The sequence below is a fragment of the Spinacia oleracea genome, chromosome 2, assembly GCF_020520425.1.
Source record: "Spinacia oleracea cultivar Varoflay chromosome 2, BTI_SOV_V1, whole genome shotgun sequence".
Taxonomy (NCBI): domain Eukaryota; kingdom Viridiplantae; phylum Streptophyta; class Magnoliopsida; order Caryophyllales; family Amaranthaceae; genus Spinacia; species Spinacia oleracea.
Genome location: NC_079488.1, coordinates 110949880 through 110965722, shown reverse-complemented (window position 1 = coordinate 110965722; position 15843 = coordinate 110949880). Strand labels below are relative to the sequence as shown.

General features: G+C 37.6%; 2 protein-coding genes across 3 annotated transcripts; one reads left to right on the top strand and one right to left on the bottom strand.

Moving 5' to 3' along the window:
* Positions 1–2035: 2035 nt before the first annotated feature.
* LOC110796159 (probable beta-D-xylosidase 7) lies at positions 2036–9707 on the top strand. The gene is made up of 7 exons (XM_022001193.2): positions 2036–2510; positions 4042–4341; positions 6388–6557; positions 6649–6746; positions 7062–7473; positions 7735–8087; positions 8857–9707. Exons 1-7 carry the CDS (start codon positions 2085–2087, stop codon positions 9447–9449), a joined length of 2352 nt encoding a protein of 783 aa, XP_021856885.2. The 5' UTR covers positions 2036–2084; the 3' UTR covers positions 9450–9707.
* Positions 8943–15107, bottom strand: LOC110796160 (uncharacterized). Of its 2 annotated transcripts, XM_056837837.1 has the most exons (5): positions 14754–15107; positions 12697–13298; positions 11909–11995; positions 11390–11453; positions 8943–10211 (listed from the first exon to the last, which is right to left on the bottom strand). In XM_056837837.1, exons 1-5 carry the CDS (start codon positions 15009–15011, stop codon positions 10119–10121), a joined length of 1104 nt encoding a protein of 367 aa, XP_056693815.1. In that variant the 5' UTR covers positions 15012–15107; the 3' UTR covers positions 8943–10118. The 2 variants fall into 2 exon arrangements, with proteins under 2 accessions (XP_056693815.1, XP_021856886.2); XM_022001194.2 differs by lacking the exon at positions 8943–10211 and having other exon boundaries at positions 11157–11453; positions 14754–15106.
* Positions 15108–15843: the final 736 nt, after the last annotated feature.

The following is a 15843-nucleotide window of genomic DNA, read 5'->3' as shown; positions in this document are numbered from 1 at the left end:
AATTTGTTACATCTATTATACGAAGCATTTTGATTTGTTCTTGTTCGTGTTTAAATTGATTATAAAGACATATTTTAATGAAATATTCCCCTACATGTCACAAAAAAAAGGGTAACAATAGCTGAAAATTAGGGTATGGGCAAATAGTCAGGAGAGGGGGCACTGTTTTTTGGGTAGAAATTAGGGTTTGTAATTTAACTAGTTTTTGTGATTACGGGCTACAAGTTTTTGGTGTTTCGCCCGTAGCTTTTGTAACGATTAGATTGTGCTTTAACGATTAATATAATATAACATCTTCGTCTTTGCGTAAAAAAAAAACAATAGCTGAAAATTCAGTTTGGTTAAATTGGTAATATTACTAACATAGGATTATAGGTATGGGCGGTATTGATATGCTTTGGGCTACATGTTGCTGGTGAATCTCATTGGGCTAGATTTGGGCATGAACAAAGAGAGTCTTGTGGGCTTAAGTAACATTGCAAGGTTCCAATGTCTATTACACACAAAAAAGTCAAAAGACGCATGTTTTAATGTATCTTTGTCACTCCACAAGGGAGTAAAACTTAAATTTTACCAACAGGTGGGTAAGTTGATAAATGGAAAGGAGGTCCATGGCTCGCATGTAGCCATGATTGCTCGTGAGATTCGTAGTATTGTTGGTTTTTTTTTTTTTATTCCACTAAATTTATTCATGTTTTTAGAAAAGCTGCTCACGTTATGACTGTTGTAACCTATCTTAACCCACTTGAGTTATCTACACCAGGCTAGATAGGGGAATGTCCAAGTATGGTAGAGGATGTAATTGGTTTCGATTTCTGTTTAATTAATAAAGAAAACTACAGTGGTCGAATGGACGCATAACCAAAAACTCGTTTTTCGAAAAAGAATTAAATGGAGCCAAACTGTACCATATCTTCTCGTGATAAAACCGTAAGAGAAAAATCAAATACTGTCTTATTCAAAAAAGAATTGAATGAAACCAAATTGTATCGTCTATTATCGTAATAAAACTGTTGAAAACAAAAGGGACTCGTAATAAAACGTGAGAATATTTTGTAGCTGTAGAGTTCCAAATGCAAACTCCACTTCAGAAACAGCAAAAGCCCGATTTTACGAAGTAATATCTCCATCCACATGATATTTAGCAATCAATCGTGATTTCTGACCAAATTTCTTGCAAGTAATTAGAAGAAAGCAAGAAGGGAAGTGTCTCTCCTTTTTCTCTCTTCTCTCTCATTTTTTAGAGTTTTAATTTTTTTGTCATTTTGATAAGAAATAGTCTAATTTCTGAAACCCTTCTTGTTTTTCTTATTTTCTCTTGTTTTGGTTTCTTTTCTGTTGATTTGTTCCCAATTTATTTTTGGGTTATTCCTAATTTATTTGGGTTATTCCTAGTTTATGCACCTGAGTGCACAATACTCATTGTGCACCCTGTTTTACAAAAAATATATAGTTTAAATATAAAGAACATATATCCAATGAACATATAGTTCAAATCCATAGAACATATAGTTTAAATATTTCACTAGTACATGTACATTGAAATCGTTCTCAATGTTCATTAGATTTTCAATAAATGTTCAACAGGGTGCACAATGAGCACTGTGCACCCGGGTGTATAATCCAAATTGCGGGTTTTCCCTAGAGTTTTCTAAGTTCCTGATTCTCATAATGGATGAGAATTCTTTTTAAGAGATTTGGATTCATACAGGTTTAGGGCATCAACTCGTCGATCAGAACAATTCTTGCGCAGATTGCGAAAAGCTCTGCTTGGAAAGATGCGAAATCATCGAAAATAACTGTTTGCGTCAAGCTATAAGCGGTGGAGTACGAGATTTCTCGTCTTTAGGATGCAGAATAGTAATTGTTTTTATTATAACAATTATGTATTTTATTAAATCTGCCTTATGACTAATTATTAATGATATTGTTCATTCCCCATTATTTAAAAAAAAAAAAAAGCAAGAAGGGCATTACTGTCTATTCACTCCGTGGTCCAAATGAACCAATCGCTACTTTATATGAGTGCTCTAGCGCTCCTTCCTACCTCCCAAACAAAAAGGCACCACCAAACACTACCCAAAATGAATCTCCACTTACAAAAACCCGCCCCTTCAGCGGCCTTCTTTACGACGGCGCTACTACTAATTTTAGCCACCATCGTGGCGGCAGCAGCAGCCACTGCTCCGCCGTTCGCCTGTGATTCGTCGAATCCTAACACGAAAAAACACGCATTTTGTAGAGCGAATTTGCCTATTAGGAAACGAGCTAAGAATTTAGTTGCTCAACTGACTTTAGACGAGAAAGCCTCTCAGCTAGTGAATGGTGCCCCTGCTATCCTCCGCCTCGGGATTCCGGCGTACGAGTGGTGGTCGGAGGCGTTGCACGGGGTGGCGAATGTCGGTCGTGGTATTTTTCTCAATGGCACCATCCGCCGTGCTACTAGCTTCCCACAAGTTATTCTTACTGCTGCTTCTTTTGATCCCCAACTCTGGTACCGCATTGGTCAGGTAATTCTGGTTTGAAAACTTTGACCGTGAATTTTCATTAGTATATAAATTTGTTTTAATATACTTTATTCGTTCATTTTTACTCGCGATGTTTGTCATTAATGCACAACTTTAATCATTAATATTTTTAATTCTCTTTGAGCAAAAATTATAAAAATTAATATTTTGAAAATACACATTAAGACGAATATAACAGATAATATTTTTATCTTACATATAAATCATCAATAATGATCAAAGTATAATATGCGAGTAGTGTAGAAATCACAAACGTTGCGAATATAAAAAATCGAAGTAAGTATGTTTTTGAATACTCCGTACAAAACTTTTACTCCGTGTGATTTTTACGCGTGTAGAAATAAAAGGATTTAAGTTTTAAGGCGTATCTCAATTCTCAAGTAATATAGAAATAGAGAGAATATCTTATTTTTAAATGACTTAATATACGACAACTAGTATTCTCTCTGTCTCTTTTCATTCGAGTAGTAATTTGTTGTTTGCTTGAATTGAATCTATATTTAATTTGAAAATATACAAGAAATTAAGCATGGGATGGGATTAATTATCCATTAATTAATTAAGTTAGGATAGGGTTGTGTCACAGACCACTGCCATGATTCAAGGAATTTGTTTTCTAGTTGGGCTTTGTACCTCTATTTAATGACTCATTCCCATTTATTTATTTTCCAAAATATTTTTACAATTGGTGCACAAATTTCAAAAGGTTGTTGCACAAATTGCTCATTCTGGATGAAATTAATAGTGACATTGATAGTACTAGCATTAGTATGACAATTAAAGGAAGTAATACTTATTTCATTTTAGCTCGTGTTGTCAAACAGGTAGAGTAATTCTGTAATGTTTCTATGGTACTTTAAAGTGATGAGTAATAATGAATTGATGTTTGATTTTGCAAGTACCAAATCAATGAAATAAAAAGGTAGTTTAGTAGATTGATAGTTAGAATTGAGAGTATTAAACTACTAATCCCATCCTAATTCATGGTCTAGACTCTAGAGTGATACTCCCTCTGTATTTATTTAAGAGATACACTTGCCTTTTCCGGCCGTATTTATTTAAGAGATACACTTGCCATTTTTAGTAATTATCAACTCCACCATCTAATTAAATAATATATCTAAACCCCACCTCCACTCCCCACTCCCTAAAATGACATGGTCCCTACTTGTTTTTCTTATTAAAATATCTACTCAACCTCACTTGTTTTATTACTTTATTTCATTAAATTATTTTTCTTAATACTCGTGCCCGGCCAAGTGTATCTCTTAAATAAATACGGAGGGAGTACTTATTACATTTGTTTGTAATGAAATTTCTTACTCCGCCACTGTCACAATTTATCATACAGAATCGTACGTATTAATATATTTGTTGTCAAGATATGATACATATAATGTGTCATAGATATGTAAATTTAATGAAATGTAAATGTCATAATTTGCCAACAAAAGGAGGCCAAACAATTAATGATGACCAAAAAATAATAATGGATTGATAATGATTAATGAAGGTAATAGGAAAAGAAGCAAGAGGGGTATACAATGAAGGACAAGCAAAAGGAATGACATTTTGGGCACCAAATATTAACATTTTCAGAGATCCAAGATGGGGTAGAGGCCAAGAGACCCCAGGAGAAGACCCTTTGATGACTGGTAAATATGCAATGTACTTTGTTAGAGGCTTACAAGGCGACTCCTTTCAAGGTGGCCGACCGCTCGGTCGCATTCAAGCGTCGGCGTGTTGCAAACACTTCACTGCCTATGATTTGGAGCGCTGGAATGGTGTCACTCGCTACGTCTTTGATGCTCATGTAAGTCTCTCTTCTGTTCACGTTATTTTTCTATTTTTAGGAAAAATAAGTTCATATAAGATAAGTGCTCAAGTACAATTTTCAATTAAAATTAAGTTTTAATAAATTCAGATAAAATAAGAGTCTATTCAACCTAATTTGACTTGATTCATACAAAATAAGTTCAGTTAAAATAAGTTTTGGAAAAAATAAGTTTACTTTTTCTTCTAAATTTTGCCCTTATACTCCTATAACAATTAACAAAAGTATTTTTGATTGGAGGTTGTAATTATAAAAAGTTTTAAAAGACAAACAAAAATGAGACCACAAGGCCACGATCTTTATAATTTGTAAGGTTGTGACTTTTGGTACACCACTACACCCCCCATGATTATAGGGAAATGGGAGCATGAGATTTGGGACATAGTTCAAAGATTCTTCTGGTATCCGATTACTAGTACTTACTTTAATGAAGAAGGTATTTTTAATCTTTCATAACTTTAGTTTTTGATTTTGAAGTGAGACTCGTGGCCCTCGTGAGGAAGCTGTCCTATTGTAAGAGTTTTCCGCGTCTTAAATCCTAGAGGTTTTTGGAATCGAATCTTATATCAAGTAAAGATGGCTGTGGGCCGGGCCGGGCTTTGTATCGGGCCCGTGGGCCGTGGGCCTAATCGGACTGGGCCCACGCCAGACCCACACTGTTTCGTGTTGTGCCGGGCCGGGCCGGGCCGAAAAGTTAAAAATAAGGCCCATGCCTGGCCCAATCCCATGTGCTTGCGTGCCGGGCCGGGCCGGCCCGTCGTGCCTAAGGCTAATTTGACTTAATTTAACGTGCTTTGTCGTGCCGGGTCGAGTCGTGCCGTGCCTTGTCGTGCTTTTTCCAAAAAATTAAGGCCCAGGCCCGGCCCACGGCCCACGACTTCGTGCCCGTGCCGGGCCGTGCTTTTTGCGTGCTCGTGCCGGGTCGTGCTTTTTTCGTGTCAGGTCGGGTCGGGCTTCGGGCCGTCCCGGCCCACAGCCATCTTTAATATCAAGTGGGGGTGTTTTGGAGCCGAGAAACACTGATAGGTGTATCTAGGTGCACTGTGTACCTAAGGTTATTTTTATGTCTATGAGTGGCATCTCTCATATTTTCACTGGGAAAATGTAAGAAGGTGTACCGTGCACCTAATATTTTATAGGGAAGCATCCCTTAGAGATTCAATAGTAGGCTCGCTCTCAATGTGCCCATCTTAGTTTATCTCCTTATACACCTCATTACCGCCTCTTAACAAGAGTTAGGCCATGTTCTTCTGAACTTTGTTTGGCTGAACTGAACTAAATGTAGTTGAACTGAACTGAACTGAATTGCAATTAAGTCCAAAAGAACAAGGCCTTAGTTATCAAAATCCCAAAAAATAGACTACCTCTTATACACTACTCTTATGTAATTTTTTAATTTTATTTTTAATACAAAATTGAAAAACAACAAAAAATACCCCATATTTTCCCACATCAAACCCCTCTTATCGTTAAGAGCTACACTTATTTAGAGATGTCTCAATTAACCTCTAAATGAGAGGTAGCTAACAGTTGACTTTTACTACATCTGTTTCGCAATGCATGCATCATTTCTCATTTGGACACTATTTATCAATCAACTTTAACAAAAAAAAATTCACCGTTATGTAAGAAAAAATAGTCAATGAAATCTTGTTAAATTCGTATCAATGCGAGGATTTCAAATATCAACTTTTAATGCTTTTTATTTATACGCACTTAAAGATACTAATGTCTAAAGAAGCGTATTGAAACACGTGCTTAAAGAAATGTTTTACTCCATATGTATTGTGAGAAGGAGTTACTTAGAGGGGCTAAGAGCTCCCTATTATAGATGCTCTCACCTTTCTCCCTATTTCCAAGTACTGGACCAAGAAACTATGAGCGTTGACAACGGATTTGTTGATGGTCACTCTTTCAAAGTCATGACAATTTAATAATTATATTTAGACTTTACCCGTAATAGAGAAATTATTGGCAGAAAACAAACGGAATTTAATCTCTGATAAATATGTAATGCAACTGCAGGTGACTGCACAAGATCTAGCAGATACATACCAGCCTCCATTTGAGAGCTGCATACACCAAGGAAGAGCCAGTGGAATAATGTGTGCCTATAACCGCGTTAATGGAGTTCCTAATTGTGCTGATTACAATCTCTTAACTAAAATAGCTAGAGGAAAATGGGCTTTTGACGGGTAATTTCCATCAATTGGTTGCTTACAATCTAATATGAAGTACTCCATATGTTAACAACTCAACAAATACTAAGAATAAGAAATGTATCAGGTATATTACTTCAGACTGTGATGCAGTATCAATCATACATGATGCTCAAGGGTATGCTAAAACACCTGAAGATGCAGTAGCTGATGTCCTAAAAGCTGGTAACTACTACTTACTTTACTCGAATAAGTGAATTACCACCATTCTTCATTGCTAGGTCTATTAGAGTCGTAACAGAAGCAAGAATGATAATGAGGAAATACAGAGATTTAACCCACATGCAGAGGAGAGGCAAGTTCTATTGATTTTGAGGAGTAAAGATTACAGAATACAACTAGGTTATAACCTAAAGAGTTTATATAGTACTCCTAGAAAGATGCGAAAAAAACTCAGAAAATAGGTCCAAAACAGATAACCATCGTCCAGAATCACACATACAGTACAACAAGAACTAAGTACTGATTCCAAATGTGCAGGAATGGATTTAGATTGCGGAACCTACCTGCAGAACTACACAAAATCAGCAGTACAACAGAAGAAAGTGGCAGAAGCACAGGTAAACAGGGCACTTGAAAACTTGTTTGCAGTGAGAATAAGGTTGGGTTTGTTTGATGGCAACCCCAAAAAGCTGCTGTTTGGGAGTATCGGCGCTGCTCAGGTGTGCACCCGGGAGAGTCGGGCATTAGCTCTGATGGCTGCTCAATCTGGAATTGTTTTGTTGAAGAACAATAACAAGCTGCTCCCATTACCCAAGGGAAAACCCTTGTCCCTTGCTGTTATAGGTCCTAATGCCAACAGATTCGAGGCACTTCTAGGCAATTACCACGGTCCGCCTTGCACTTCTATTACCCCGTTTCAAGCATTACAGAGTTATGTCAAAAACACAAGGTACTTTATAGAAACCTAAACTTCTCTTATAATTACAGAGTTATGTCAAAAACACAAGGTCCGCCTTGTTTTTTTTTTACCTTATTCTTATTGCTTATTAGATCAAACCAGAAAAATCATACCAGATCAGATCAGATCAGACCAGACTAGAAACTAGAAAAATAAGACCAGAAACTAGAAAAATCAGACCTGACCAGGTGAAGAGAACAAGGCTTAAAGATGCTCAATTAACATAGTTCATCTTTTTCCACGTTTGTGCAGATTTTACGAAGGATGTAACAACGTGGGTTGTTCTGCTGCTTCCATCCAAGAAGCCGTGGCAATTGCAAAGGGAGCAGACTATGTTGTGCTGATAATGGGATTGGATCAATCACAAGAAAGAGAAGACCTTGATCGCACGAACTTGGTGCTTCCCGGTAAACAATATAATCTCATCACTCAGGTGGCTAGAGCTGCAAAGAAGCCGGTGGTATTGGTGATCCTCTCTGGCGGTCCAGTTGATATAACCTTCGCCAAAGTAGATGCGCACATCGGCAGCATCATCTGGGCTGGTTACCCTGGTGAAGCAGGTGGTGTTGCACTCGCACAAGTCATTTTTGGAGATCACAACCCAGGTGGGTATAAAAGACTAGAGTTTCCGTTATAATATGCTTTTCTACTGTTAAGAAAACAAAAAAAAGGTGGTGGTGAAGCCACATTCGCTACTTGCCTCGAATTGGTTATGGATTAAGCTACATTATTGGAGCTAGCTGATCAAGTCTGACCACCTGGACCTGGTTTTTTTAGACTTAGGGCAGAAAATTTCCGGCTGATATAGGGATGTAGTTCCCTCCATCCCCATCCCCGCCCATCACCCATAGTGGGTACAAAATTCATCCCCATCCCCGTCCCAACGGGTACAAACAAAAATTCATCCCCACCCACCGCCTGGGTAGCCATCCCTACGCCAATACCCGCCTAGTTTTTCTTTAAAATAAATACACGACAACTAAAAGTAACATATAATTAATGGGAAAAAAAGTATATACCATAACGAAAAGTCACCTAAATTCATATTAGCGCACACAAACACATCTAAACACAAAAAAAAATTGTTCGACTTTAGATTTTTTTAAAATTTTAAATTCATATACTAAAAGATATTGTGTCAGCTTGACGGTATGAAGCGGGGCGGGCAGGGATGGGGCGGGTTCAACACAAAATCCGCACCCGTCCAATCACCCATGGCGGGTACAATGCGGGGCGGGTCTCCCATGAAACCCGCCCCACTGAAATCCCTAGGCTGATAGCCCGAGTCAAAGTGGGTTAATTGTTTTTGCTGGTGTTCTGGGGTTTGATCCTCGGTTATGGGGTGTCATTACTTATCACTTGCTATCATTGCAGGTGGGAAATTACCAGTGACATGGTATCCAAAAGAATTTGTCAAAGTGCCAATGACAGACATGAGGATGAGAGCAGAACCTTCCAGGGGATACCCGGGGCGCACTTACAGGTTCTACAAAGGCAGGAAAGTCTTTGAATTCGGACACGGTCTAAGTTACACAACCTACTCGTACAAGTTCATTTCAGTTCCACAGACAAGTCTGAATCTGAATTCAGTAGGAAATCTCAAGGTGGCTAAAACTGTTGATTCTACAAGGTATGCTGTAGTTTCAGATATGGAGTCAGAATCCTGTAAGACGATGAAGTTTGCAGCTACTGTTGGAGTGAGCAATGAAGGGGACATGGAAGGAAAGCACCCGGTGTTGTTGTACACGAGGCAAGAAAACGCCACCGACGGAAGTCCGGTAAAGACGTTAGTCGGGTTCGAGAGTGTTAACTTGAAAGCAGGGGAAAAAACAGAAGTCCTTTTTAAATTAAACCCTTGTGAACACCTGAGCAGAGCTGATGAAAACGGGCTTATGGTGGTAGAGGAAGGCACTCACCTTTTAGTTGTGGGCGATCAAGAGTTCCCGATTTCCGTTCATGTTGCTTGACCGACTGACACCATGAACATCAACCCTAAATAATAGGGGTAACCTGCCAACATCAGAGGAAATATCAAATATGATTATTCTTGTAGTTGTAATACTACAAAAGGAAATCAGGCAGCCACTGAGAAAGCAAAGTGTTCATCTAATCTCTGTAATTTGGAACAAAAATTATGCAACGATGAAATTATGCTGTAAACATTTTTTTATGATTACACATAAAAGCATCTATAAGTCATAACCTCCTGCAATGGCTTATGTGAATCAGAATCGCTTATAAGTTTATAACATCTACTTCAGGAAGTCATATACTTCCTCGTTTTTTTAATAACTGCACCATTTGAGGGCAAGCAAAGGGCATTACATTACATTACTAGTCTTAGTTTAAACCCATCTTTCTAATACAGTTAATTTGTTCCCCTGATCTTTAAGATACTCGGTAATATTTTCCATGAGATTAAATCCTAGTCATGGATATTGACAGTTTGACACTAGTTGAACCATAGACATAGATATGAACTGTGGTTCTTACCTGAAGCAGCATACAAAAGTAGCCATTTAACAGAACAAACTCCAAAAAGAGGAGGTTGATAGGGCACTCCACAATCTGTTCTCAGTTAGAATGACACTTGGCCAATTTGATGGCAAACCAAACAGAAATCCTTCCAGAACTTATCATCTGAAAACGCATCTGCAGCGACGAGCACCAGAATCTGACACCAGAATCTGCAGTTTGTTCTTCTGAAAAATTCCAACAGGCTTCTCCTTCTGTCAAAAGCCAAATGCAGGCTACTTGTTTAGCATCATAAAGTATAACTCTAGTTGCTAAACTGGTGCATGCTCTTCAGTCTCAATTGATGAAGCAGTGAAAACAGCTAAAGAAGTAGGAGTTCGTAACTTAGATAATGAGACAAGAAAAGGTCAGACTTGCTTCTACCAAAAAGGAACAGTGTTTGGTAACAGCGGTTACTAAGGTGGTAAAAACCCGAGTTGCCCTCATGCTTCTCAGTAGTGATCCAGTGGACATAACTTTTGTCAAACAGGATAGAAAAATTGGAAGAATCTTATGGGTTATCTAGGGGAAGCTAGAGGGACTGCCTATGCCAAGATCACATTCGCCAAACATAACCCAGGCAATCCACGAGTTCACAGAAAATTGATCTTCAGATCTCAGGACAGATATGTTCTAGCAGATCAAGACTGTGAGTTGACTCTTCAGAGTAATCAGGTGTAGATGCCAGTTCAGCATCATGTAATGCTATAAGCAAGACCCAGAGAGTTCAAATGCACAGGTCCTTTGAAACAGCTGATAGGGTTTTAAAACAAACATCTAAATGTAGGAGAGTCAACAGAAGTCGAATTTCATGTCAGTCCCTGTGAGCACTTACAGACAGCTAATGAGGATGGATTGGCGGTAATTGAAGAAGGCAGTTATCTGGTTATGGGAGAGGAAGAATACTTAGTTACCATCACCATCTGATAGTAAGGAGCACCAATATTTAGCTCTGAGCTTACAGTTACTGGATAGGTTATGTTATTGAAGTGAAGTGCTAGCAACAATACCCTTAATTAGCTTCAAGTGTTTCCTAAACACTAGTGCCGATGTCAACTTGTCAAGTATCTTCTGTAAAACACTCTACCTTAGAATAACATTTCAAGAAGAATATATCACATAAGGGAAGATAAGAAGAAAGAAGATTTTGTTTCGGGAAATAAACCAAAATGTGGAAAAATCATCCATCATATATGATATTTAGTCTTTGCAGTAAACTTGTTATAATAGCAGGTAATGCTGATAGAACAAAAATGGCGATACAAGAAACCACAACATGAGATTCTCTAGGGAGGGAACAACGCCTGACTGTTATTGATCCATTCCTACTGAAAGTAGCAGCAATAAAACCTGGATCATCCTTAGCTGTCCAGGACAATGCTGGAACTGTTACCTCACGCGTCCCATCTGGGTGTATTACATCACAAAATTTATGGCTGTGAGCACTGAAAATCATCCTGCCAAGTGACAACATAGAAAAAAGAAAAACCTTTGTCAGTCACTGGAAAGCAGTTTAAAATTATGGTACGTGGACTCTTTTGAACATTTGACAGTTCGATTTAGGAAAAAAATGCATATGGGCAACTTTTAAATCATGAAGACGTACCAGTATCAGGTACTTAGAGGTAAGTCAATGTATCATAGGTTTTGTGAATTCTTAAGAAACTCAAAGACATACAAATCCATATCTATATCATCCAACAAGAGAAAAAATGACGGGGAAGGGAAAAAATATGGTTCTCATCAGTTTTTTTCTGTATCCAACACACCAACACCTAGCAGTAATGAGTAGTTCTACAAAAAACATCTAGACGATGATAGACTACTAAAAGATTGAAGCAATCTGATGATAAAAAAAAAGAAAAAAGGTAGGAAGCAACAAGATACTCTTAGTACAAAACCGTGGCAGTACCTGGGTTTAAGTGCCTGAAAGATGTATTCAGATGCATTTGGTGGAACGGTGTGCAGCAAATTGTATGGTCTTGAATCAGCATCCCTCCTGAAATCAGTTTAATGCCACATTTACTCAAAAACAAAGAAATACAAATTGTTTACAGAATTAATATCAAGAGCGAAACAAAATAACGATAGGTGGATGGTAGCAACAAGGGAAGCAGCAAAAGTTTGATCATAACCCGTATGAGTATGGAGTTATGGAGTTATGGTTTTGTGTTCTGCTTTAACTTTTCTAGTTTAACAGAAGCCTATATACCGTCACGAAAAAAGCATCAAGCAAAAGAGACATAACATTGCAAACTTGGAGGCAGCAGCATTGAACAATCTTAATACAAGTTAACAGTACGTTTTAAATATTGTAACTTTCAGCAAGTTATTTACAAGCAGTGTTTCAATATCCAATCGCATGTGAAGGCTTGGATTCACAACACAGGGGACATAAAAGAAAAATGATGATTTCTGATTTGAGACTCCAAACATAGACAAAGTGACACATGACCATGACTAATGAATCAGCTGATTGCAAACACCAAGAATATTGTTCTTTGAAATGAAAAGGACAGGGGTCCCTCCAATTCTTATAGAACATCTGCAAGAATGAAGCACGATGATAGAAAGGATCCATTAGCTGACTTCACAATTAGTCATTTAGAGGCTTTGAAGTTTTAGGCCTTTAGATGTTTCCTAACTGAAGATCAAAAGCAATGATGACTGCAAATTTATGCATTTCTCACAGAAACACACCTCCATAGTAACTTCAGATTGTCTGGAAGAGAGTCCCAAATGGTACTGAAGCTGCTCTCTTGACTGCAGTAGCTATTTGACATCTGTTGCAACGGAATATGAAGCAAAAGGACAGGGCCTGATTGTGATGATGCAGGATTGTCTCTCCATCTGTGCTGATAAGATTCATAGGAAGTTTCACTGGCTGCGTTCAATTTGACTGTTTGGTCTATTACATCTTCATATATTGTTCGTAGGTACGCACTTTCGTTTTCAATTACTGTCTCAACGCCTGATAGAAGTTCATTGTTGCCACAAAGCAATGCCATGGCATTGAGTGAGATGAAACTAACATTGCTCATCTCAAAGCTACCACAACCTCCGTGATTCAGCTCTGGGAAACTGCTAGCAACCCGGTGAACCACGCTGGTCTTCAACTTACTACATTCACCGATATCCCTGTCACCCAGAGTAACATGAAAAGGAAGGTGAAGATATGGACCTATCATCCTTTGAAATTGCTCTACCACAGAAGACCATTTTTTAGTTGTCAACTCAAATCCTTTTGCGGAAACATCTCCAAGCACTAAAAGCATATCAGGCTTCAAATTTTCAAAAGATTTCTGCTTCAATCATATTAGCTGATGTTAAAGATGAACTAGTTAGAGTTGAAACCAACAGAAAGGGATTACACAAAACATATACAAGCAACTCAAAAAGATACGTAATGTCTAGATTCTAGAAGAAAAAGCTTTCCTGAGATCCTCCATTTAACCCATTTTTATAGAGATTACTATACTTAACTTAAAAATATGAAGATCCTTCATCCTTCACAGCTCTGAAGAAAATGTTATCACATAAAAAGCCAGGAAAGGTAACATAAGTCACCGACTCCATCAGAATCGAGCTATGATCATTTTTTATGTACGATCTAGGGAGGATAGTTGTTTAGCTTTTGTATTTTTCAACTTACCAATGCAAGTGATCCTTTTTCACAAAAAGAAATTTTTTCTATGACCCTAGTCTATTAACATCACTCCTTTGCATAAAGATAGACTAAATTGACAAAGGTCAGACAACTCATAAACTAGAATTTGGGGAACTTCTAAAGATCAAGCAACAGTTCGATGATTATTATTGGAACTGATGACTCGATTAATCGAGAAGAGGTTCAAAGCAAAAGGGTCGACTTCAAATGGCCATATCTCCTATCTACTCATTAGTTTGAGCCTTTGAGGTGAAATCTTGTATCAATAACTTTCCAACGTCTGGTCAAGCTGACCAAGAGCAGGGGTGGTGCGGCAGCATGGGTTTGAGTGGTGCAACCATAAATTTAAGCAAATTAAAGCATGAACTAAGCACGAGTTATGTACCTCTTGGACACTTATGGTAAACTACCATAAATTAGAGAGAGAAAACTAGGGTTTATACAAACGTTATTCATTGTTCACCCTTGTGCTTGTGAGTGAGAATTAGAGTGAAGATTTGATCGATACTCTTGTAAACTCTATTTCTAAATCAATACAATATAGTCTCCTAGTATAGGGTAATTTTATAGTCTTCAACCATATTGCTCAAGGGATTTTTCCACCTCCCAAACCTTGTGTCTTCTTGCATTCAACCTTCTTCATTGTTCCAATTTATTCTTCCCTAATTACTTCAATCATCACCAATTGTTCTAACATTGATAATAGAAAGAAGACAAAGAACCTTGTATGCCCAAAATTATAAGTATCTCATATCGATAATGTCCGCAAATGTGTCAAAGCTAAATTGAAGTTTCCTAGTGACTACACCACCTAGAGTGTCGAGTATCCAACACCAGCAACACAATCACTTATAATACGTTAATTAACTAATTACGTTGCTCTTATTAGTCTTATATCACCTTCAGAAAAAAATAGGAATACGCCCAATTCAAATTTCAGCATAAAAGGTTTAAATTATCACACATAACTACTGATTAGTCATCCTATTCTAAATACAGTAACAGATTGCAAATTCAAAACACAATTAACAAACTAAACAAATAATAGAAAAATTAAGGGCAAAATTCAAAGAATAAGAGTGAAAAATACCTCGAAAAACTGGGACAAAAAGTAGTCTCTGAAGAAAACATCAAAGTAGGAGGAATCGGACCCGCTTAACAGCAAATCGGAGACGAGAATGGCTGTGAAATCTTGTGAATTATGATCTGAATCAGCAGGAACTGGAAGTGCATGAATAGGGTTAGGGAAAGCGATTGTGCAAGAGGGAATGGTAATGCGATGATAGTAAATGTCGAATACTGTGGCAAATAATGTCACTGATATTATGACTTTTGTACTCATTGACATTGTTGCTCACTTGCTGCTCAGCTTTAGCGATCAATGGTGGTTTTCAACGATAATACGATATATAGGGAACTTCTGGGATTTCTTTTCTCCCCCGTTGACAAACTGAACATAAAGTCAATGACTCAATGTTAAGGGTAAGGATGTCAATTCAGTCCAAATTAGGTCCGAATCCGACTAGATCCGACGAAAAAATTCCAATCCGAATTTTGTTGGAGGTGGAGTTTGTGTAAAAAATATGACAAATCCGACCCGAAATCAATTACGACTGCCACCTTGTCAACAAATATATTAAAATTGTATTATAATATGCGGAGTAATGGGTTAAAATTCTTACTTTTGTGATTTTAAGTGATAAAATAACTTGAATTCGACTCAATCGGACGTGATAAGAGGCAAAATAATCGCAAATGAATCCAATAAATGTAATTCGTGTCCAAGTTGAAATAACATGAGTCCGAAAAAGGGTGGGTGCGGATATGAAATTCGTAAGATTTGGCCTAATCCAACTCATTGTCGTCCTTTCTTGAGGCACAACACGGCCTGGCACTGAAGAAGAATGGCACATACAACACATCTCTATTTTACAGTATTTTGGTACCCTTTTGAAATTCACATTATACTCTTAATACAGAGGAGCCTATTAAATTATTTTAAGTAATATTTTTTTTTTATATTATACTCTTACAATATTCGTATAAAATGTCACATACGCATCACGTGCATAAATACTAGTATTAAGTAGTATAATAATATGATAAGGTGGTACATTGGTACTCACAAGTTTATTGTGCATGCTGAGCCATAGGTTGGGAATGTGACACGATTTTTTCAA